At 39.4% G+C, this 24,315-nt stretch overlaps 1 protein-coding gene across 2 annotated transcripts in view; it reads left to right on the top strand.

Annotated features, from left to right (window-relative positions):
• The first annotated feature begins 1,301 nt into the window (after positions 1–1,301).
• The window catches only part of sppl3 (signal peptide peptidase 3), a 32,089-nt gene continuing 9,075 nt past the window's right edge, over positions 1,302–24,315 (top strand). The window contains exons 1-5 of one of the 2 annotated variants that reach the window (XR_015868055.1): positions 1,302–1,854; positions 19,330–19,407; positions 23,148–23,239; positions 23,327–23,446; positions 23,651–23,729. Coding sequence is in view for 1 of the 2 variants with exons in the window: in XM_088435866.1 (XP_088291992.1) it covers positions 1,829–1,854; positions 19,330–19,407; positions 23,148–23,239; positions 23,327–23,446; positions 23,651–23,729 (395 nt within the window). In the remaining variant the exon portion in view is untranslated. The remainder of the gene's footprint in view (positions 1,855–19,329; positions 19,408–23,147; positions 23,240–23,326; positions 23,447–23,650; positions 23,730–24,315) is intronic. The other variant, XM_088435866.1, reaches the window with a different exon arrangement.

The raw sequence follows: 24,315 nt of genomic DNA, 5'->3' as shown, positions 1-24,315 counted from the left end.
ACAATGAAAATGTATTTTTGATGGCATAATAACAGCGTTCATATGTACAGTATATAACAGCAACATGTTCATGATTGTCAACATATTTGCACATTTTTTGGGCTATTTCCAAGGTTTGTGTTCATGCATCTGTTCTTTAAACCCAACACTTGAATTTTGTGTGATAATGTGTGACACGTTCTCCTGGATGAAAGTAGATGTTGCGAAATTTGCACACCCATCTTGTTTGTTTCCATTGCACATATGCTTGAGAACTTTGTGTTTGTCTTGATATACAGAAGCCCTATGCCAGACGTTAGTGTATCCCTCTGCGGTTTCAGGAAGATTCTGGGGATGGATTTCTGCTCATATCAGTATATCTGTATCGGAATCCACTCATCTGACGTTTCTGCCTCAACTTCGGTGAATTCGCCATCAGATTTTTCGTCAAGTGATGTTGAATTTTTTTAAACTGTGGCACATTCCCCAAATATGCTGAAGCCGGGGTTGTGTCTTTCAATGCAACACCATATGCAAACATCTGTTGCGTATTTACAACCTCAGAATCCACTCCATCATGTGTCTTCCTCATTTGGACTAACGCAAGAAATACAACTACAGTACTTTGCCTAATTGCGAACTTTTTTAAACCTGATGTCTTGTGTTGTTTTTGCACCCACCCTATTTGAGAACACCTTTTGAGAAATGGTTTATGTATCCTGGTTGGCCTGAGAAAGCCTTTGGATTTCCCAGGAAGGGATGGATAAAGTGGCTGAGGAGAAGGAAGTCTGGGCTTCCCAGCTTAAGCTGCTGCTCTGACCTGACCCTGGATAAGTGGTAGAAAATTATGGATGGGTGAATGCATGGATGGATGGATGGACGGGCGGACGGATAGAAAAACACCTGCAGCTGAAACAGCATTGTAGCTACATAAATATTGAATGCATTTCAAAATCACTTAGCAAATGATTAAATACACACAACACCCCCCCAAAATCAAATAAAAATAGCAAACGAGGGGGGGGGGGGGTATATCAAGTAGAAAGAAATAAATCCTCAACTCAATTTCAGAAGAAAAAGGTAAAAGAAAACGGATGGATGGCTAAATTTTCAAAATAAACTGATTCACGTCTTACAACAAATTGGTCATAAAATCGACCCCAATTTGTACTTCCCTAATTTGTTTATGTGTTGGTTTAAACGCGTTTAAACGTGCGCGGTGCTGTAAGTGCAAACGAAGCCGTTTTAGTTTTAGTTTTTTGTTTTCGGGTGCACAAAAGCGTTCCATTGCTCGTCCTACTTGCAAAGCCCTCTCCGCGTGAACGCGCAGCAGGGCGAGTGTGCGCGCTCCCGCCACTCAAGTATAGACAACAAAGCCTTCAAGTCTTCCATAACAGCGAGGGCTGCAGACTTGAGGAACAGGCGAATTTATTCGGGATACGTCGCCTTGAATATGGATTTACAGTGGGTGTAGCATCGCTGGAGACCGAGCCTTCTCGGCTGGGGGGTGACGGACGGCTGCAGAAAAAGCGACGAGCGTAAACAACCATTCCCGTTGCTGTTTCGGGGAGTGCTTTTGTCTCGTCCACCTAACCACAAGCAACCCCCATCATCGGAGCCGCTTCAAGTGCACGATAATCGGCTAGTGGCTCGGCTAGCTGCCGTCGGGATGCATCACCAGGTTGTCACCGTCAAGTAGCCGCTAGGGCGACGGACTACGAGGGGATCGCCGAAGGGAGCCTGCGCCCCTAACCCACACATCCCCCTCGATCGAGGGCCCAACGGGTCGTCGCCGGGGACCCCAAACCGTGTGAGCCAACTGTCGCGGAGCTCCACTGTTGTCGGCGATATGGCGGAGCAAGGCTACTCATCTTGGTGAGTGCGCACTGGCGCGGTGCTACCCGCTAGCATTAGCCACCTAGCCTCCTATGTCGCTCCTGGCAAGTGCCATTCACGCAGGGACACATTTAACCGTTAACGTTTGCTCCCATCCACGCAGCGAACAGGCTTGTATTTGTCCCAACCTCGAGAATTGCGTGTCATTCGTCTTTGCATTTTTTGAGCAGACAAATCAATGTAGTTATCCGGCCGCGGCTAATGATGCTTGCCGTGCTAACGCCATTCAGCTGAGGTCAATTCCAATGGTGCTATTGTGAACGGATGCTAACGAGCTAGCCCACCAGCTAACTGGAAAATCCTACCCACGGAACAAATGTGCTCTAATAAATATTCTATCTAGATTTCGTGTTAGTTGGGTTTCCAAACCCCGAGGGGACGCGGCATTGCACGGGAGCGTTAAGCTGATTAGTGGGTAAACAAATTAGCGTTAGCTGATGTGAAAGAGAAAGAGGGCCAGCGTTCATCGACGAGTCGCACATAATAACGACGGCTCCGCGTGTGGGGGGCTAAACGCTGTTTGCAGCATAGTGGCAATCGTGTCCCAACATGACACCCCTTTTCACGCGGCGTAGCACTCGACAGGTTGCCGCACATCGCAGTTTGAACAGGTGGGAAGAGATACCAGCACCTGAAGCTACCTTGAATGTTGACACTCAAGTCAGATGACGCGATCATTCAAAACGCACCATGAATGAAAATCACTTGCACTTTGCCGAGGCCTCGTTCGACGAACACTTTACGAGCTCCGCAACTTCGTTTACAAGTGTGAAAATCTTCTCATCGAACAGACTTTTCAGACTGGTTTCACTTTCTGTTGCTGATTGGTATCATCGGATGATTGTTGTTGTCTTGAACAAGTATGATCATTACCTTTTGTCTTAGAAGAGCCCTGGTTTGGTTTGTCTAGAGATTCAGGATTTGAGCGTGTTTATGTAAAATGTCTCTGTCCTGAAGCACTTCTTTGCAAAGTGGCAGAGGACAAATTTCTTCTCAGTAGCTCTCAGCTCAATTTTGCAACATCACCTTAAACTAGTATTTTAAAACATAAGCCTTCCTGTTTTGTTTTGTTTTTTTTTGCAATAGGGTGACAGTTGATGAAATTTCTTTTCAAAATATGATAATTTACAGAAAAAATAGTCACACCTTGTGTTTATTCCGACACACACGAGAGCATCATTTGAGCCTCAGCATCACACATCAGTCCCACTCTTATACCTCCTGCACTGTCACATCACCACCTTTTGCTTGTTTAACTTCTGGTGACATTTACTCACTGAACTAAGTGCAGCAATCTTGGTGTTTGTTCATTATGGATCTTGTACTGTGTCTGGGAGGAGTATTACACCCAAATTATTAATTTTGTCTGGAGACAAAAGTGTAATTCTTTTAAAAATGTTCATAAAACACGAGAAATAGCAACTTAACTGTCTGGTGTAGCAATTACCATGATTTGTTATTCGCCTTTATATTGATGTAGTTTTATTTAACTTGTTTTTGTTTTAATTCTTAATTATAAGCGTAGTTACAAGGGTAATCCAAATATTTGGCAGTAATGTAATCCAAAGATTTGGCAAGTCAAAGTGTGTTGTAGCCTACCACGAACCTACAGTAATGCTATAGGAATTGTAATTACAGTCAGCGTAATGAAAAATGCTAATAGATCATATATGTGTAACTTGAATGAAGTCGTATGCCGCATGATGTCTTAATCCCTAAAAAGTCAAGTCAAACTAAAACTGATGTCACAGTTACTAAGAGCTCGTGGAACAACTCGTCCAACCCTGAAATGAACCCTAACCCAGGGGTTAAGAATCACTTGGTCAGTGGTAGGCAACCTTCAACACTCAAAGAGCCATCTTGACCCGTTTTCCATGTAAAAGGCTACACTGGGAGCCACAAACATTTTCTGACATCTGAAATGAAGATGTTAATGGGACGAGCGGGAGGGCGGATGCGGACAGAGTCATTTGGGTGGTAGGAGTCCCAAGAACGGCTTACAGCAGCTTTTATTACCAAGATTGTTACCGCATTATTTTCAATCAACAACCAAGGTTGTTGCCGCATTATTTTCAATCAAAGAAGCAAGCAAACCGAACCAGCATCTGAGTCCATCCTTGTTCACGCACGCGAGAGTAAAGATTTATTCTGTCAAGAATTCTTCAAGCGAAATGTGTGTTTTAAATCTGGAAGGCTGCGCTGCATTTCCATTACATACATTCTCTGTTCGTCATTCAGCTCTTAGCGATGTTCGTGTTAATCAGGTTGTTTCCGCATTGTTTTCAATAAAAGAAGCTTGCAGACTGAGCCAACGACTGAGTCCATCCTTGTTCACAGGCAGAAGCATAAATATTTATTGTGTGTTAAAAAAACATTCAGGCATTTTAGTTTGTAATGTTTACTTTTGTTCTTATTTGTGTACTTTTATTCTGAAAGGCCATGCTACGTTTCCATTTCTTGTTTTATTTCCAAAGCTGATTGACTGTCTCGCGTCACGTTTCGTGTCCCGTCCCTCCATATAGTGTATGTCCTGGTGTCGCCCTACTAATCGTGCATACTGCATTGACTGCAAATCAAATGTGTCTCTTGTTACGCCCGTCCGTGATCAGTCTGAACCAAACATTATTTATTTTCGCAAGCCACGCAGGGTGAAAGAGCCACATGTGGCTCCGGAGCCGCCGATTGCCGAAACATACACTGGGTTAAAGGATGGTGTTCGTCATGAATCATTAAAGTTAAGACTGAGCAGTTAAAAAGAGTATTTTACACTTTGTGTGACTTGTGGTTGTTTACAAATGATGTAAACATTTGGCTGTTGTCATTTGTCAATTGGCTGTCAAGTGCTTTATTTTGGCAACAATTAATTGACCATTAGTTTAAGTTCATTGGTAATTGTGTTTGAGTATTTTCTGTACTATCAATTTAAAATTTGTTTTGGAGCAAAGGAATGGAACACATTTGACTAACTGATATTGATACAATTACAGTAATTTATATTTAAAGTAATCAGGAGTTACAGTCCCAGTTATATTTCGATAACACCGCTAATGTATTTTACAAATGCATGACAGTTGAGAATGCTACATAAAATTCCTGCGCAGACGCCAGAGGTTTTTTTTTTTTTTTTCCCCCAGTGGAACGCATCCTGCAAAGGACTCTTTGACCTTTGAAGAGCCTCACTTAAGTCAACACTTTGATATGTTAAATTTATTTATGCAGCAGTAGATTAAAACAAATCCAAGAGCACAGTTCCCTCTTGCAATACTGGAACCGGATTTCACATGGTAGATTGCAGTCTTTTTTACATTCTTGGAACATTAATCTAAATTTGAATGAAGTTAATCATCACGGTTATTGAATAATGTTTACATTTTTTTTAATCTCCTATTGAATCTCATTCTTGTCCCATCCTCATTGACCCCCCCCACCCCCCATCTAAATTGTGGTCAGGTCTGCAATGAGCATATTTTCTGTCAGTAACTCGTAGAGCAGGTAGCTTCAGGCTTGATATGGACTGTCTATACTTAGAGAACATTATGCTATCTCAGAATGTCCTGACCTTTCATACATGCATTCACGTCACACTGACTCATTCAGCAGTGCCATGTATGTATCCAATCGTTTTATGAAAACAGACATCTAACAGTTGCAGCCATTGTTTGTTTGTGACATATGAGGCGATCTTTGGGTCAGTCAATAGCATGGCTAATTAAGCGTGTTCATTTTTAAGTGTTCAGTACCCCCAGAAAGTTGTGCAGAAAGGAACTTTAATAAGTATTTTTTACTTAAAGTAATATCACTGTATATATTTTTCCAAAAATGTGTTTTTTTTTTTCTTTTTCTTTTTCAGTACAAAGCAAAAGTCTTTGCTTTTTTAATTGTAGTGTGTGATAAAGGCTGAGCCTATATTTTCAAAATTACAGTTTTTGGATGTGTGGGAACAAATGTTTTTCCCATATGCGTTGTGTTATGTTTGGCCAGAAGTGCCTCTCTGTAATCCATCATCATCACAACAACATTCATCACTGATCCATGCCACCGTTTCACCAATGTATCGAGACCAATGTCAAAATGTGTGTGGCACTTCTGACATGCCCCTAGGTGGTGGTGTTCTTGGTTGTGCATGGTGAGGTGTTGAATGGGGCAAAGATGTGTTAAATTTAGTTGAGGAATCACTAATACTGCAGCTCAAATAGACTACAATTCAGAGAGCCCATTGCAAGACAGTGGTGAAACTAGGGCTGCACAATTAATCGAATTTTAATCGTGATCACAATATTTGCTGCCACGATTAATTAAGATGATGATCAGCAATAACATTTGAAAAGCCACAATAATCAGCAATAACATCTGAAAAGCTGCCTACCATTACATGTCAAATCAAGCACTTTCAGTCATCCTACCTAGCTGTCAATTGAAACCAATTTTGGAAAATCCAATTGGCAAAAATGAGAATAAATTGTGTTTGAAATGACCAAAAATGGCATTTTGACTGCTAAGTCCATACTCACTTCGAGTGATTCTGGTACTTTTGTACTGTTTATATTTTTCTTACAAAAAAAACTTTAAGGCTGTTGTGGGTGTTCTTAACGCTGTGGTGTAGTATGTGGTTGGTTCTAAATAGGCTTCTTTTTTTTTTTTTTCAATAGTTTGCACTCTGCAGGTTTTTGCCATATTTATTATTTACTTTATTCATTAGGCTTCATTTTGTTAAATAGTTTGCACTCAGCAGGTTTTTGCCATATTTATTATTTATTTTATTTTATTTTTTTAAATATCAAGCCTTGTTTATACAATGTAGACTGCTTTTTTTTTTTTTTTTTTTAAATGTGCAATCATTGAAAAGTGCAATCATTGAAAACTGCAATAAATCATGTTTGATCAAACATGATGAATAATCGTGATTGCAATATGACCAAAATAATCGTGATTATAATTTTGGCCATGATTGTGCAGCTTTAGGTGAAATATACATGTGCTCTCAAGGCCCACTCATGAAAGTATGGACACAAGATTTTTATACTGGTCAGCAGCATTGGTTAAGAGTTCATGATCCAGTACCAACTCTGAATAGGGTAACAAAATGGTGCCTGTGCATGTCATCATCGGGCTTCCCCTGGTATGATTTTGTCTTTTTCCCATTAGACAAATCTGTTGATGGTCTGACTAAATGAAGTTGTTTCCTTTCAAAGGGGCCGTAACATGATATTTAAATAATTTCCACAGGGTTATTATATATGACATGTGCCAATAACTGGATTGGCGATACATCGTGGTTTTAAAAGTCACGGTTATTTAAAATCGTGTAAATTTGTCAAAACTGATAAGTTCTTTTCCTTCCTGCTTTGTCTACCTTTAAAGGTCATATGCACTGTGCAGTGAGAGACTCTTTTCATTTGTCTATCATACGTGAGTATTCTTCAGTTTCAGCAGATAATCATGTTACAGCTGTGTTGTCCACTTCCTAATTTACCGGCTAACTACTGCAGGTAACATACCTAACATGTGATCATATGCTACTTTTGCGGAGCGCTTTATGTGATATCGATCAAAGCAGGACACAAGCTGGAGGGTGGCCAACCAATCAAACGATCGAATCGGTTGAGTGGGAAGAGTTCGGCTTTCAAAAAAGGGCAGGCAACCGTTGTGTGTAATTGAGAGAGAGAGAGAGAGAGAGAGAGAGAGAGAGAGAGAGAGAGAGAGAGAGAGAGAGAGAGAGAGAGAGAGAGCGTGCGATGGAGAGGGATATACACAGTAGAAAGCCAGACAGCACAGGCGGATTTGTGCCGTGCGTAGGTGCAGAAAATGTTGGTCACCACAAGAAAACTCTACATTGTACCATTAATTGATACATAGTAGTGGTTGGAATGATCATGTTTTTTTATATTGTGCTGTAGCCCATTTCAGTTTAAATTGGATATGTATAATCAGAAAGAATTCAAGATTTTGTTTATTGTTGGAACAAAACTTGCTCACTGAAGGTAATTTTTTATTGTATTTACAACTTCATTTTCATTTAGCATGGTAAATGTGTGTTATAACAAATTCTGCGTTATACCGTATATTTTGTTTAAAAAATAAAACTTTTTAAACTGGAAAATATCGTTTTAGCAAAAAATATTATGAAATGGCATATTTTGGAGCTTTGATGTCAATTCAGCAATACCATGATATTTTTAATCAAGGTCACCATACCTTCAGAATCTAATGTCGTTCCATGCCTATTTGACACATTGGCAATTTTAATTTTGATGATAGCGATATTTCCAACCAGGAAGTAAAATGGCTCATTTAAACCACACTTTAACGTGTAGCTTCCCCGCACCCTTCATGACGTTTAATGCCGGCCGGCTGAAACATGCATCCATCCATCTTGACTGCTTATCCTCACAAGGCCAGCGGATGATGGAGACCATTCCAACAACATGAATAATGGGGCTAAAAACAGGCATTTTACTGACATTAAAATGCAAAACTGCATTGATACACTGCTCTCACTAACACCTGTTCCTCCTGTCAAATAATTGCCAATGGGAATCCAGTATTCATAACAATAGTTCCGCCCTCGTGTGAATTGTTTACTAAAGTTGATTGCCCGGCTGTGTGCTCTCAAGACACATTTTGGCCACTACTGCATTTTCTACTGTAAGATGTTGTAGCTAATAAATGAAATGTTGCTGTTTACTTGGCCAACTCGGTGCAGAATCTCTCCTTATCAGCTCTGGAACCAAAATGAACTTGAAAGATTTGGATAAGGTCAGTTAGGTTTTTTTTTTTTTTCTCTCTTGCACAGGTGGTAGGTGGAGGTGTGAATTGAGATATGAATTGCTCCTGTCTTGCTCCTATTGTCATAAGTGCGCTTCAAGCCTTTTTCATCTTCATGGGCGGGGTCGGTGAGAGAGTGCAGAATAAGCAAGGAATGCTTAGAAATGCACCAGTAGAGGAAAAGAATACTTTGGGAGTGTTTTGGGTGAGAAATCAACATTGGAGCATGATTAAAAGCTCCAAAAAGTTGACTTTTCATCTTACGGCCCCTTTAAATCAATAAGCCACTAGATGGTTGTGCCAAATCAAAACATTGACTCACTGACATCTGTGCGGTCGACACCCAAGGGAGTATAAAGAAATCTTGAAGGTACAGTGTGTAGAATTTTGAGCAGGCGCAACTACGCATGTGGAATTTAGAGCACGCGCACTTTAGTGTGGACACCATACTTTGCAAGCCTACACCAAGCGAGTGAGAAGGGGGATAGAGAGAATTAGAATATAGTTTACCATTTGTTTCAGTGCACAGTAGCGCTGAATAGGCATGGGATGATAACCGGATTCGCAAAATATCGTTTTAGAGGTCAAGGTTTTTTAAAACAGTTCTAAGTCTGACAAAACAGGCAATTCTGTCAAAACAGGTAATTTATTTTATTTTATTTTTTTGTCCTGCATTGTCTGCCTTAAATGCAGCTACAGAGTGTAGCTCTCATCTGTGTGTCACGTTAGTCCTTTTCTGCTGTAGCAAACCAACCACATTGCCCTTTTATCAGTTTGTTGGCTTCAGTATCACTGTAAGTAAGCTACTGCAGCTAACTACCATGGATAAAGTGGTTAACATATTGATCATATGCTACTTTCACTGAGTTTTTTATGTGCTATGCTCAGGTAGAGCTCAGGTAGTCCCTTTAAAGTGTGGGTCAAGAATGCGAATGAGTTGAACTTTTCCCCCTGTCCAAACAAACAAAGTCGGCTGTCTGGGAAGTTTTCGGCTTTCGAAAATGAGCAAGCAACATGCTATGTAATGCTATGAGATCATACAACAGTAATCCGCATTTGTTTTGACTTACACTCTACGTGTTTAGAACACCGTTTTTTATGGTGCTTTTTATGCCTAGCGGCATCAGAGGCGGCGTAGAGAACGGCATTCTAGATGTCTAGCAGCGATCGCTGTTTATTTTGGAAAAATGCCAGATGGCATTTGGAACATTAACATTAAGCAGTAACATTAAGAACACCAGTCAGCGTCAAGCGTAAAAAGCACCGTTCCAAACGCCGTCTGGTGTTTTTCAACATAAACATAGGCCACGACTAGTCGTCTAAGGTGGTGTTTCAGTCGCGGTCTCGGACGTTAGTATGCTCTTAAAAGCTGGCCAATGGACACAAGGAAGCCATCTTGATTACCCATCCTAATTTCCCAACCGATCATCATGGCCCATCATGATACTTTCTTGCGTTCTTGCGTGGAAAATGCAGTGTTCTATGAATTACGCAATCCGTGTAAGCTCTCTGAGAGCGCTTGGGGTTTTGAGCTCGCATGTGCGTGACGTCATCGGGCCCAGGGGTCGTCTCGTCCACAGCCTGAAAAATGGTTTTGACCAAGCAAAAGTTAGCAATGAAACATGACAGCCTTAGACCAAATTAATCAAACAAAGAAATGAATTAGAAGAAAAGCTACCAGCACACTGTAAAACTAGGAAGGCAGCCAACGTAGTTCAATGACGTCAATTCGAGGACGCCCATGCTGGTCGCCCGCAGGGGAACATTTTCACAGTATAATTAAAAATCCTTGAGATACTCTTACATGTGCTGTTTGGGGAAAAAAAAGTTCCTTGTGTCATGGATTTTACACTGTTTTATAAAACGTATTAAAATGTGTAAAAATGAAGTCTCATACGCTGTTCTCTTTGATGCTAGAAGGTTACGTAAAACCTTTCTTGTATACTTACTAAAGGTTTTGTGACTGACAATTTGTACCAGATATATTATTCATGCATTTCCTATGAAAAGCCTCATTTTGAAATTAGAGCAAATCTGACATCAACAAGTGTCACAACTGATTGCGGTCATATATGTAGAACAAGATGTTAACCACATAATGGAAAACCATTTACTTTGCAAAAGTGCTCGCATATGCATAATGGAGAGTTATTTGAAAGGGTTGTAAGGTCACCTGTGTCAAAAGAATTCAAATCACATACCATAGCGAATCTAAATATTTGTTTCTTGAAAATTGTACCATTTTTGTCAATGATTCCGAACCCCTGGACATCGGGATATTAGTGTCCTATGTGGTAGATCGTCAGGTATCTTGCTGGAAATTACCTAATTTCACTTGATTGGTCCACAAATGCTTCTAGGTAGTCCTAGATTTACGAACTAGTTTTGTTCTTACCTTGGTTCCATAACCCAAACCCTTGCCACGTTGAAATAAAAAGTAAGATGCTTACCATTACTGCTGAGAGGTGGGTTGAGAAGAGGGAAGGGAAGGTTGTAGGAACTTTTGCTAAGGAAATATGTGTAGGATCTACTAGCCTCTCCATCTTGGTGAAGTACATAAACCAGCCCTTGCTTGCGGTAAATGTCTCCGTTTAAGCGTCCATCCTACCTGTTTTTTCAAAGTCTGGAAAATACATCTTGCCTCTTCCTGAATGAGCATAAAGCCACCATTTAGTCTACATTGATTCTGATCCTCAATCCATAAATGGAGTAATCTTTCCATCTCTGTAACGATTAAGGAACGTCGCTCAGTGGTCACTGTATCGCTCACAGGGGCGAAACCCTTCTCGAGCGCTAAAATGAATGCTTTTTCCTTTATGGTTGCCACGGTCAACTGAAGCCTAAGTCTTTTACCGACGTTCTTTGTTGTCTCCTTTCTGTGATCTTTTTATGATGTTAACTTAACATCATAAAATAAACATGACCAAATTGTACACTAACTTGCAGAGAGAACATTTTTTCATGATATTTACCTTTTGTAAATAAAGTGAGAGAACATTTCTTTCGGTATATATACTTGTGTAATATTTTCGTAATGTAACAATGTAAATATTGTAAATAATGTAAAACATGTGCCTTGGCTCAAATATTCCAAGTAATTATATTAAACTGCATTGGGATCAAATCAGAAATTAAGTCAGAGCACACGATTGTCAGCTTATCTGGGATAATTGTAAAAGGGTTAGTTTTCTTCATTTTCCATAATTTTATAGGTCACAATGACCAAATAGTATATAAAGCTATAAATATCTGGCCAATTGGAATGATAATAGTTTAGTTTTATATTCCACAATATTATGGGAGAGCGTAGCGGTCAGTGTAACAGTGAGCAGAGCTAGACACACAGGCACATTTGTCTGTGCACTGTGGTCTCCCTCCTCGCTCCAAGGAAGCCAAAAGATATTTCTAATTCTGCCTTGTTTGACAGAGTAATAGCACAAGAATGGAAAGCGCGACGGCAGGTTAAGAATGGTGACACGTCCAAAGGACGCATCTTCAAATGGAAGTTTAACTCATGGGGGGGGGGGGGGGGGGGGGGGTGTGACAAACATGTCAAATGATGCCAAACATTAAGAACAGCTATTGGCTGGCCAGAAAAATGGATCCAACATGTAGCTGGCGATATGGCCCAAAAATAAAATGTCCATTTTCTTTTATCATTCTGGATTATTTCGCTTTTAATGAAAGAAATTAACCCGACAAAACATTTTTTTTAAATTTGCTCCATTGCCCGAAAATTTTGTTTTATAGCATTGTCTGATAAGATTGTCTTTATTCCCAAAGTTTATTAATAGTGAATTTGTTCATTTAATAGTCTAAAAAGATTCAAGCCCACTATCTTAAGTAAGTAATGCGTTCCACATTTACAACCAAAATCTATGTGAGTGTGGGTAAGCTGATGTTTCCCGTGCCAGTTGACTGCACAGACTGTAGTGTAATAGGAATGTTGAGAGCAAGTGGCTTTCAATATAAGAAAATAATTTTGCACCCAATGTTCATCCATATATTTGGATCCACGTATCCTCCCTTTCAAGGGTCGCTCACAAGAGCCTATCCCAGTCCTGTTGGGTTTGTAGTCTGCCCACCTGATATTTTTTTTTTGTTTTAACATACTTTGGTTCATGTCATTTTATCATATTTCTGAATCTCTTTCCACCTTCATCGCAGAATTTCTCGAGAAAATCTAGTGTGATAGAAAACAATCGAAAATAATATGTTTATGTTGCAAGCCTCAAAATATATATACAGTGTACAGATTAATCCTTTCCGCGGTTGGGGTCGTAAGGCGAATTCTTCGTGTGATGGGCAATCCAAACCTATGTTTAATAACTAATGCGTTTAGAACGCCAGGTAAAAACATCAAAATTCGACATACATATTCAACATTAGTACCAAAATAGTATAGTAAGTGTTACTTATATATAATATACATACATATATACTATATGTATGTACACTGTACATATATACAATCAGAAAACATAAATAAGAAAATATAGAAAGGATTTATTTACCTTTGAGTGGCGCTTGTTATGCCCATATTCCGTAATAAGGGTTATCTCCAGCATCGTTTACATATAAATCATCTTCTTACTTCTCTCTTTAACATCACTAGCAATCTTGGGACCCATGGCTAACCCTTTCAACTTTGAATTAAGCAGTAAAATGCACTATAAATACGTTTTTTTTTAAACCACTCGCAATCGAACAAAGTGTTTCCGTTCCGCCGTTATGAAACAAGTGATGCCGACCAATAGCAGACCAGAATTGTTGTGACGCATTGCAGGGACGACAACATAAAATTAGTGTCATTACCTAAAAACACCTGCAGGTGGGGACAAAACAACACAAATACAGCCAAGCCCCTAGGGTCATGACAGTTGTTTTTGGTCGCAAAGCCTCCTCCATTATTCCACGTCTCAACATGAAAATAACGTAAGTCGGGGACGCTGTAACACAGGGGTCCACTGTACTTTGTTTTGTTGCTCTGATTGATAAGCCTGTTTTATCAGCCCATCTTATGTATATATTTGGGGGGTTCTAATCCAGAAATGACTGTTATATGTGAAACACTTACTTGTTCATAAATATAAAACAATGCTTTATGTAAATTTTATATATGCTTTATGTAAACCAGATAATTACGCTTCATTTAAAGCATCTAAATATTGTGCGTTGATTTTGGTAAATCACCACCCCCGGTACAAATGCCACGTGAGTCTGCAAACGCGCAATACGTCCAAAATGGCAGGGACGGGGAGGTGAAGGTGTTTTAATGGAGGCAGAAAGGTCGCAGCTGATCACAAATTACATTCCTGTTCCTGGAGGATTTAGCCCATTACAACCATAATTGGATCAGACGATGGAGGGGGATGAATATTAATCTCCAATTGGATGTCTCAAGGCAGCTACACCCTGTAGCTACTGTGAAAGGGTGTTAAATACAGCACAGAGCACACATGCACTGCGTTAGATGTGACAAAGTATAATTTTTCTACTTTACTGCCTGCTGACCCTTTGTGGACAAATCACGCATGTTGGCTTGTTGAATCTGATTTGGAATTGTGTTATTGGGAAGAGAGGGAAAAAAAAACAAGTCTGTCAGTAGACAAGGAGGGCTTATGGCGCCTTGGGCTTGCTTCCAGCCCTCAACAGTCCGGGATTGTATTTTGTTTTTAAATGTTCCATTCATCTATCTCGCCCATGTTCTGCGGGCAACTGTGCACGGAATTCAGACGAACCAGTTTGATGCTAGAATATGAATTAGCTACGAGGTGGATGAATCTGGGTGTCTATGTAGCACTCCCTGCAGTGACATCATTAGAATCTGAGAGGAACAAGGTCAGTCTTTCTGAAATTCTCTCTAAATTTTCTAAGATGAGCCTTACTCCCCCACCCATTTCAAATGACACCTGAACTGATGTCATACTGGATTGATTCTATTATGACCTCCATCTTTGATCCGCTATACCGGGCCACAATTGTGTTTAAAAATGATGACTAAGGCAGAAGTTTGTCATTCAGACAAGGCGAACGCTTCAAGATTTACCCTCTTTATAGACCTTGTACATATTTTCTCTGCTTTTTCCTTTATGCTATTTTGAATAAACATGCAAAATAATTAAGAGCTTCTTTTTTTCTTAATCGCAAAGTTACATTCACTTTGTTAGATATGCATGCAAATGAAACAATGTTTCTCCAGGAAACAAAACATTAAAAGAATAAACACACACTAACTGATTTCAGAAACATATATTACATCGGTGGTGGTCATAATAGGGGGTGGCTCGATGGAAGACTAGTTAGCACATCCGCCTTAGTTCAGACTCTCAAGTTCAATTCCAGCTGGCTCCGGGCTTCCTGTTTGGAGTTTGCATGTTCTCCCTGAGCCCTTGCGGGTTCTCTCCGGGAACTCTGGCTTCCTCCCACAAAAACATGCATGGCAGGTGTATTGTACACTCTAAATCACAGGTGTCAAACTCAAGGCCAGGGGGCCAAATCCGGCCCGCCATGTCATTTTATGTGGCCCGCAAAAGTAAATCATGTAAGTTTCCATGTCCGTTGCTAAACTTTAGCTTGTCGTGTATAATGAAAAATAAAGTTGAGATTTTTTGGTTTGTTCTGTTACAGTAATGTAAACAATAAATGAACAAACTAGGCTGCTTTACTTCTGATTTCAAAACAACTAAGCCATCAATTTGTTGTGTACAGTAATAATACTATGAGACAATTTAAAATCGACTTGGTTTCCTCAACATATCGTCCCAATGAAGGAAGTTCTCGCTACAAAATGGCCCGCGACAAAAATGAGTTTGACACCTGTGCTCTAAATTGTGCTTAGGTGTTTTTTAAGTGTGAATTGTTGTTCGTTTCTCTGTGCCCTGCAATTGACTGGCAACCAGTTTAGGGTGTCCCCCGCCTACTGCCCAAAGACAGCTGGGATAGGCATTTGTTGGACCAGCGTCAAGTGAGGATAAGCGGCTTTAGAAATGGATTGGGGCTCATAATGGGGTTCGATATTGATATTGGTCCAATATCAGCCTAAGAACAGATGATAACGGTCTACATCCAAAATCTCAGATAAAAGGGTTATTTCTCATGATCCTTTAAACAATTTTGTATTTGTTTTATTGGTGCAGTAGATTCTCGTATTTGATGGTATCGTTATGGTTGAAATTACTCCCGGAAGCATGGTCGTGACAACGATCTAATTGTTGTTTTATTTGATCATCATTAGCATAACCGTGAAGCGCATGGCGTGAGCAGCATTTATTTAACAAAGCTGTGTTGTTTTTTTTCTCAATTAACATCCTTTTTTTCCGCAAGATCAAAACGAACATGGTGGACGAAGTTGTTACGAAAATGTTCATAAGACATCAAGTTTGGTTCAATATAAGAGTAGATGGATGATGATGATGACAAAAAATTATGCGACCCTCTTCAAACATTATGCGTCTGGGACACAGGCAAACCGAAGCACTGTGTGTGTGTATATGTATGTACAGTACATATATATATATATATATATATATATATATATATATATATATATATATATATATATATATATATATATATACACACACACACACACACTACTAAAATGGCCTCTGGTTGCCAAAAGGAGAAGATTTGGTTGGTCAGCCACATACTGTAGTGCACTGATTATGATATGTAGGCCATACAAACTTTACATATGTACACCACTGCATTCCTCACTCGAGAAGGGCCAGTTTGACAGACAACTGACAGGTCAGCATTTCGGTCAGACCGCCCGTCAGAAAGCAGTGAGCCACAATGGCCGCCTTGTCTTTTTCCCTAGCACCCAGGCTTGCATTAGAAGGTTGCAGGTCAGGTCCTAGCTGTGTCAAAACTTTCAACACTTCCATCAAGACGCCTGATCTGATTTAAGCCCCCTTTGCGCATTTGCACTCCTGGATGTTGATCTGAAAGGAAAGTCCTTGCATTCCCACAAGGCATTGCCTGAAAAGAAAAACATTGTGGTTTTGGGTTTCCATTGAACACTGCCTTTGTAATATGTGCACTAGAAGTTGCAACTCTTTGGAGTGTTCTGTGTGAATGCTCCGAGGTGCCTTTACCAAGCCAAGATGCCAAAGAATGAAATGAATAGAAAACCAGAACTCTTGTTTCTGCGTCACAGCAGGATATTGTAGCATTCCCTAGATGCCATGTTAATGTGTCCCCTCTGTGCTCTGAGCAGTATGACAGCAAAGTGACGACTAGGCTTGGGCCGATTACCGTCTTGACAGTTCACCACAGCGGTAAAAGAGTCAAGGTTTCAATTAATACTTTCTAAAACTTGTAACTGGCAATGGCTGTTTTTCTTTTTTTGCTTAATTTAACGACGGGGAGTTCAAACGAAGGATATGGTTGAATGCTTGTCGAGTTGACACAAAAAGACGCTGCTTTCAAAATAAGTAATGGTAAGCGCAATGTTTGCTATATGTTTGTGTAATTGTTTTTTGCCTTCTTGCTATGCACGAAGGAGCAGGGGAGGTCTTTGTCTTAAAAACCCTTCAGATGTAAGCAGCATTCCACGTTTGCATGTCCAAACCAATACAGTGAATTTTGATTATGTTTTCCACATCTGGGAGATGATTGAACGAAGTTTTACTAATCGAAATAAAGTTATGTTGCTTACCACCCCCTCTGTGCCCTTTTTGGAGCTTACAAGATGGTTCTCAAAACACGACTTTAAAAAGGCAAATGTGTTTTTTGTTTGTTTGTTTGTTTTAATCAAAATTGCAAATCTATGCTCATGCCAGTCAAACAAACTTGCTGTCTGTATAATTTTAGAGGTTACAGCCAGGTGATAGTGTTCCAAGTTGTTGTTTTTTTTTTTTTTTTTTTTTTTTGGGGGGGGGGGGGGGGGGGGGGGGCTAATCTGCCTTCCAGTGGTTATCCAAGGAAGCGCCGTGCAGTGTCTTAAAATTTACTTCCAAGTGACTGGGCGCTAAGAGCCATTAAAAAAATAACTGAAAAATTTAAATAGCTTTTTTTTTTAATTATTTATTTGTACTCAACATGTTACATGTTTTGGAATGTATCAAATATTCAATATTTTATTGAAAATAAAACAGATCGCGTTCAATCTGTTGGTCTTGCATTTAATTTTTCTGCAGTAAAAGTTAAATATCAAATAACTGACATGTGTAATATTGCTAATACATTGATCCCAAATGAGCTTCACACTGTGCTAATTGATTGCAATTTATTCAGTATTTTTAGCTGCGACTCTGTCAAGTGGAAGAAATATTCTGGTGTTAAATTCTAAACATGTGACTGCTTGTTTGCGTTGAAGTGCATGTCATCCCTTTGGAATCTTTTTTAAACGTTTTGTAGTTCTGTTCAATGCCAGTAGCTGACGAGGCCTATTGCTTGATTGCAATAATATTTAACCTTATTACGTGCTCTTAGATGTTTTTTGCTTGGGTGGGTCGTGGGGCTTTTTTTCAAAGAGAAACGCCAATGGTTGCCAACACACACCTTTCCACGCCGCAGGCCCTGTCTCCTCGAAATGCATCCATTTTTGGTCATTGAAACCGAGATTGACGTGCATGTATTTTTAGAGCAATTAACTCAACATACCAATTCAGAAGGCTTACCAGGTTACTATTTACCCCCCTTTAATAGGATATAGAGTTTGTATTTTGAAGCAGATGCTGGTTTTTGGCAGAAAAGTACAGCTGTACTAGTACGTATAGTATAGTATAGTATAGTATAGTATAGTATAGTATAGTATAGTATAGTATAGTATAGTATAGTATATAATGAATAATGTAAGCTTCGTTAATCGTTTGCACAACTGAGCTCAAAGCTACCATTTCTTTCCATCATGTGCGTTAGTTTACTTTTGCTTGATCCTGCATTGTGTGTATGTTTTTTTGTTTTTTTTTGTTTTTTTTCAAAATTGGGACTTGTTTATTCAATTAGAAAAGTGTGACAGTGTCAAATCCGCACATATCTTGCATTGTTCACCTAAACGTTGCTTGTAAAAATGTACTTTGTTTAGAAGGACAGGTCAATAGAATTAGAACAAATTTCATCATATGTATTCATCATATGTAATAGGAATGGGACAAAATTCCACTAGGCGAGATGTCTAAGGAGAACAAGACGAGGTGAGATTTCGGCTAAAATAGTAATATGGGGGAAAAAAAAAACGTTTCTTTGTATTGATCAGACTGCAAGAAACCTAAGATGCAAATGTAACCAAACAGGAATCTCTTCATTTACAGGCTCATTTTTCAGTTGTAGCTGAACTAGTTTAACAAAACGTATATATGCAGCTCATGTTAGCATTGGTGGTTGGCATTTTTTTTGTCTTTTTTTTTGTTTGTTTTGCTGCGTTTTCAAACGGTCTTAATTTATTTTTTTAAAGTCAATTTATGAGTTCTTGCTGTTTTTGTTTTACTATGAAACCATTACCATTTTATATATATATATATATATATATATATATATATATATATATATATATATATATATATATATATATATATATATATATATATAAATGCATTTTTGAGGTTTCTTTACATTCAAGTTACAAAAGTGAAACTGAAATTGTTCTGTGGCGCTTGATCCTGGAAATAAGTTAATTTGTTCTAGGCTCTAACGTTTTTATGGTATTGCTTCTCTATTTTTAAAATGTTTTCTTTTTCCCAGGGCGTACTCCTTAGTTGACTCCAGCCAGGTGTCTACCTTCCTCATCTCCATCCTGCTCATTGTCTATGGCAGCTTCAGGTAAGGGTCTTTTAGAGAAATATCAGATTATTTGTTCAAATTTGGCTCTGCATTTCTCTAATTCAGGGGGCGGGGAACTGCAGTTCCTCGAGGGCCGTATCCGGCCTGCTTTCGATACATCCCTCTTTCAAAGCACATGTTTCAAATATTCAGGGTCATTATGAGGCTTTCACATTACTTGCTGATGAGCTGATCATTTGAATCAGGTATGATGAGAGCGGGAGACACTGAAAACAGGCAGGATATGGCTCTCGAGGAACTGGAGTTCCCTTACCCTGTTCGACACACCTAGGGAATTACATGGATGTGCATTACATAGTTTGAGTTGACGTCATCATGCACCCCCGCTTGAATTCTGGCCTCTTCTGAATGCAGATCAAAAGTTCAAACATATTGGATATCTATCAATCTGTAACGCGTAGATCATACATTCCTCATCAATGCGTACTGTGATACCTGGCGTAAACACACTCACCCGACTATATTGTCTCATTCTATAGTGTCATTATTGAATTAGCTAAGTAATTGCAGAGATCTGGCTAAACCATGTCATATTTAACACTTGTATTGTTAATTTATTATTGTTTACTGTTGTGTTCTCACTGCCTGGTTTTAGCACATGGATCTAGATTGTAAATCCACCCATATTGTATTCCTTCTTAACTCCAAATAGTAGTTTTAAGTTTTTTTGTGACAGGGCTATCTGTGTAATGCAGTTTATTTGAGGCTAATAAACATGATCAATTTTACTGCTGCAAAACTAGACTAACAGTATAGAATCCTAAATAATTTGTTCTGGAGTTGCCTTGGTAATGACCTGCTTCGAATGCACGTTATATGATGCTGTTACTCTAAGGTCAAATGACTGTATTTTGTTAGGATGTGTTTGGCCAGTTTTTCTCTCATTAGTGAAATTCTGCTGTTGGGGAGGAAAACCTCCTGGGTTGCTATTGAGTTGCTATGTAACGAAATGGACTTTGGCATAGCAGCATGTGGAATAAAATAAATAACATTTATGTCACATGGGCCTTGTATGTCGTTATAAGGTAGGTTATATGATTAGAAGAGCTTATGGTGCTAAGGCGTACTGTGGCGTTGCTGCTGCATTTTGCAAATGTGCTATATAAACCTCTTGGGCTTCAATCCACTAAATGTACATTTATTGTCACATCTATTTGCAGAGCTCTCACACAGCCCAGCTGCAACCGGCACTGTCGTTGTAACATCATTTTGCTATATTATGAGCACTCCGGGCCACACCTGTAATGGTGTTTTGATGGAACTAGTTGCATTAGAAAAAATACCCACAATGCATTGATTATATATAGCAACCTCAATGGCAGGTACGCGACCTCACCGAGCTTGGAGTGCATACTGAGCTTATACGTCTGCTGGGGGACTTCAGTGCCTGTGTGGTCAATGATAGTTAGACCTGCATTTACACTACACTTCAAGTGGATGATTTCCAAGGGGAAAACTGGTAGTTTTGAAATTGGTTTTGGAATATATCCTGAGTGTCACAATTCCCAGAACATTTCTTGCACATCTTATGTAGTGTGTAAAGTTAATAAATCCCAGAAAAATCATGAATTTTTTTGGTGTTGCAACTTCGCTTTGTTACTTCCAACCTCATTCAAGTATTTAGCACTGATTTTGCGCCGGCCCTCACTCATGCAACAGACACTTCCTTTTTTTCCCCCCTCAAATCTGTGATTGTGACTGGTAATGTCTAGGTTAGGTTCATATCTGCAGCCTGAAGTGACTCCATTCTGATTTTATCCATCTATTTATTTATTTATTTATTTATTGGACCCCTCTTTGACCTGTATCTGATCTTTTGTTGCCAGTGTGGATGTCACGCCCAATTTTGTCAAATGCGACACAGGCCACTTGGGTATAGGCTGCTAAATTCGATACGTGTCCGATCTTTTGACATGGGATGTCACTCTGAATGGCCAGGTCACATTCATCCGACCCGCACGTAACAAAAAAGCGGCAAACGTCACAATCCTGCACTCAAAAAGGTGCTAGCAGGTTGGAAAAAAACAAAACAACAATAGCAGACAAGACAGAGACGACTCAATGGAGAGGGAGCAAGGTGCAGTTTGTCTCCCTGTCTGTCTCTCTCTCACACTCATTTCAAGTTGAGAGAGAGAGCAAGCGTTTGCAGGCGCTACACAAAATGCCATTGGAAAAAAACTCCTCCTCCTCCTCCTCAATCTAATATCCTCTTTAAATTTATCTGATTTTAAATATTCTTGCTCCTGTATGACTGCTATTTCAACATCGCCAGAAACTTCAATGAACACTAATATTAACAACGCTCGCTATATGATGTCACAATGTCCTCAATGCGCATGCGGGACACTTTTACGTCGTTTTGCCTTCACACACAGGTCACATACAGGTCGCATTGATTTGGAGATGTGAGCATCCTCACCTAAAAATAAATTTAAAAAAATAGGGATATCACAAAAAAATCAGAATTAAGAGTTAAGTTCTGCAGTGTGAATCCAGCCATAGTGTCTGAATGACTGCTGCTGTTATTATGCTTTAAAGCACATGTTAATGTTGTAGTTAACGGACTTTCATTAAAGACAATATTAGCATCTGGAGTTCCCCAAAATTCAAGAACGAACTTCCCAAAAAGTTCTAGTGTTGTATTATCCAAGAATATAAACTGTCACTGTAAACAATCTATAGTGGCTCCGATGTTCAAATTGGAGAGGACAGTCAAGCACAACAATGCCCAGTCTGCAACTTTGCTCGTCAAGAAGATGAAGTAGCAGCAGAAGACGACGAATAAGAAGTTATTGACCTCAAAGTAGCAAACAGGCAACTCTACTCTTTGGTTTACTCTTAGAATATAGCTGAAGCATTGTCTGGAAGTAACTGTAAAGACACCTTTAGATGACCTTTAATGTAAGTCAATTCAATTAGTCATAATTGCGAACCGTTTGGCATAGGAAAACTTTTTTGGTGTCTAATAATTCATGTGTGTCCAAGATTCTTTCAGTGCCAAGCGTTATTGGAAAAGGAAACCTCTAGAGAGCCAGTATGTTTAGCATTTTCACTCGCTTTCAAGGCCAACAGAATATTGTGTGCTATCTCTATGTAAATACGGGTGCTGCCATATGAAAGATTGACTTCCGTTAGAATTGATGTAGGCTATAGCTGAGTTGTAATTGTGGAAACACTGTCATTCAATGGTCACAGTTAGCACTACAATGCTCAATTCGCTTATTTTAGGTAAGCGTGAATGAGCCATGTCTGATTTCAAAACTTCGGAACATTGTTTATTGTAATAATTTATTGCTTGTGACTGATATAAAAAAAATATATGTATTAATTAATATAAATGGGAAAAAGACTTTGAAAAAATAGTTGCATAGTAAATGCAATCGCAATATCGATGAGAAGAAATTAGCATTGTCAAGCTTTCAGCCCATGTAATTATTCTGATCATTCCCATTGTGTTTTATCCATTATCTCACCTTTGATCTCAGTTAGTATTTTGTGTCTGGAATGCTTTTCTAACCCAGATGAGTCCTATTAGTGTCAATTGGTCGCATTCATTTGGCTTTGATTTCTCTTTGCGTCTACCACAGGAGCTAACAAGTCAATTGCACTTCAGAGCTCAAGTGTCATTAATTTGTCCCAATCAAATGGCGTGCCGAGTTGTTAAAGAAGCTGTAAATACTGTATGAGGTTACCTCACACCACTGTCATTCCCACTGCAGGTCATTAAACATGGACTGTGAGAACCAAGAGAAGGACAAAGACGGTAACCCCACCGCAGCGGGGTCCTTCAACAACAACAACACAAACAACAGTGAGTGTGGTCCTTACAGTGTTGTTTTATTTTTGCGGCGCAAATCCCAATGGTGCTGATTTTTCATATTATTTTTTTGTCTTGCAGGTATTCAGACTATAGACTCGACGCAGGCACTTTTCCTTCCCATAGGAGCCTCCGTGTCTTTGCTAGTTATGTTCTTCTTTTTTGACTCGGTCCAGGTGGTCTTCACCATCTGCACAGCAGGTAAGCGCCGCATAGCACAAAAGTACAGCAAATGAGTGTTTTAAGTCTTGCACACACAGTCGTGTGTGTCTTTTTTTGTGCTCCGCTGATGGAAGTGCAAAGATCATTAGCTGCTCTGTGAAGCGGACACAAAAAAAAAAAGCGGACGTGAATGAACTGACTGCATCTCACTGCTGTTCTCTGCTTTTTCTTTCTCGCCTTCAGTGCTCGCTACAATTGCTTTTGCTTTCCTCTTGTTGCCAATGTGCCAGTATCTGACGAGGCCCTGCTCCCCACAGAACAAGTAAGATGTGTTTTATTTATTAATTGTATATATCAATTCTTGATTGGTCGCTTTATACGCAATAATCTGCATTTGTTCTGAGAGTAAATTGACTGAAGGTTTTTGAACTATGTTATCACTTTATTTCCTCAATTAATGGCCATTCTTTATTCAACTTTAGAGAGAGATGTGAAATTCTCTCAATGACATGCCAGTGCAACTGAATGGGGTTCATATTTATGTAAGACTTAAACCGGAGTGCTGTGCCAGCCATGTCTGATTTCAAAACTTTGGAACATTTATATCTCTAGACGTGTTTTATACAGCATTTCTTGAAGATAGGCTATGATATAAGGCTGAACAATGTATCGTTCTGGACCAAAATCGCTATCTCAGGCAAGGCAATTTTGAGATCATCAAAGCATGTCTTGGCTTTTATCCCCCAAGCTCACCAATCAATAATATGCTACTTTGGACTGGTCACACATAGCAGCTCTGAACTGGGTTAAAAAAATGCGTCACGGGACGTCACTTTATCATACTCTCGGAAGTGCTGCTGGTAGTTCTAAACTTGCTTGCTCCGTCACAGAAGCACAGTTTTTACGGT

This window comes from Hippichthys cyanospilos, chromosome 15 (assembly GCF_059441005.1).
Source record: "Hippichthys cyanospilos isolate Australia breed blue-spotted pipefish chromosome 15, RoL_Hcya_1.0, whole genome shotgun sequence".
NCBI lineage: Eukaryota > Metazoa > Chordata > Actinopteri > Syngnathiformes > Syngnathidae > Hippichthys > Hippichthys cyanospilos.
The sequence above is the reverse complement of the archived record's forward strand: the minus strand, read 5'-3'. Positions and strand labels throughout refer to the sequence as shown.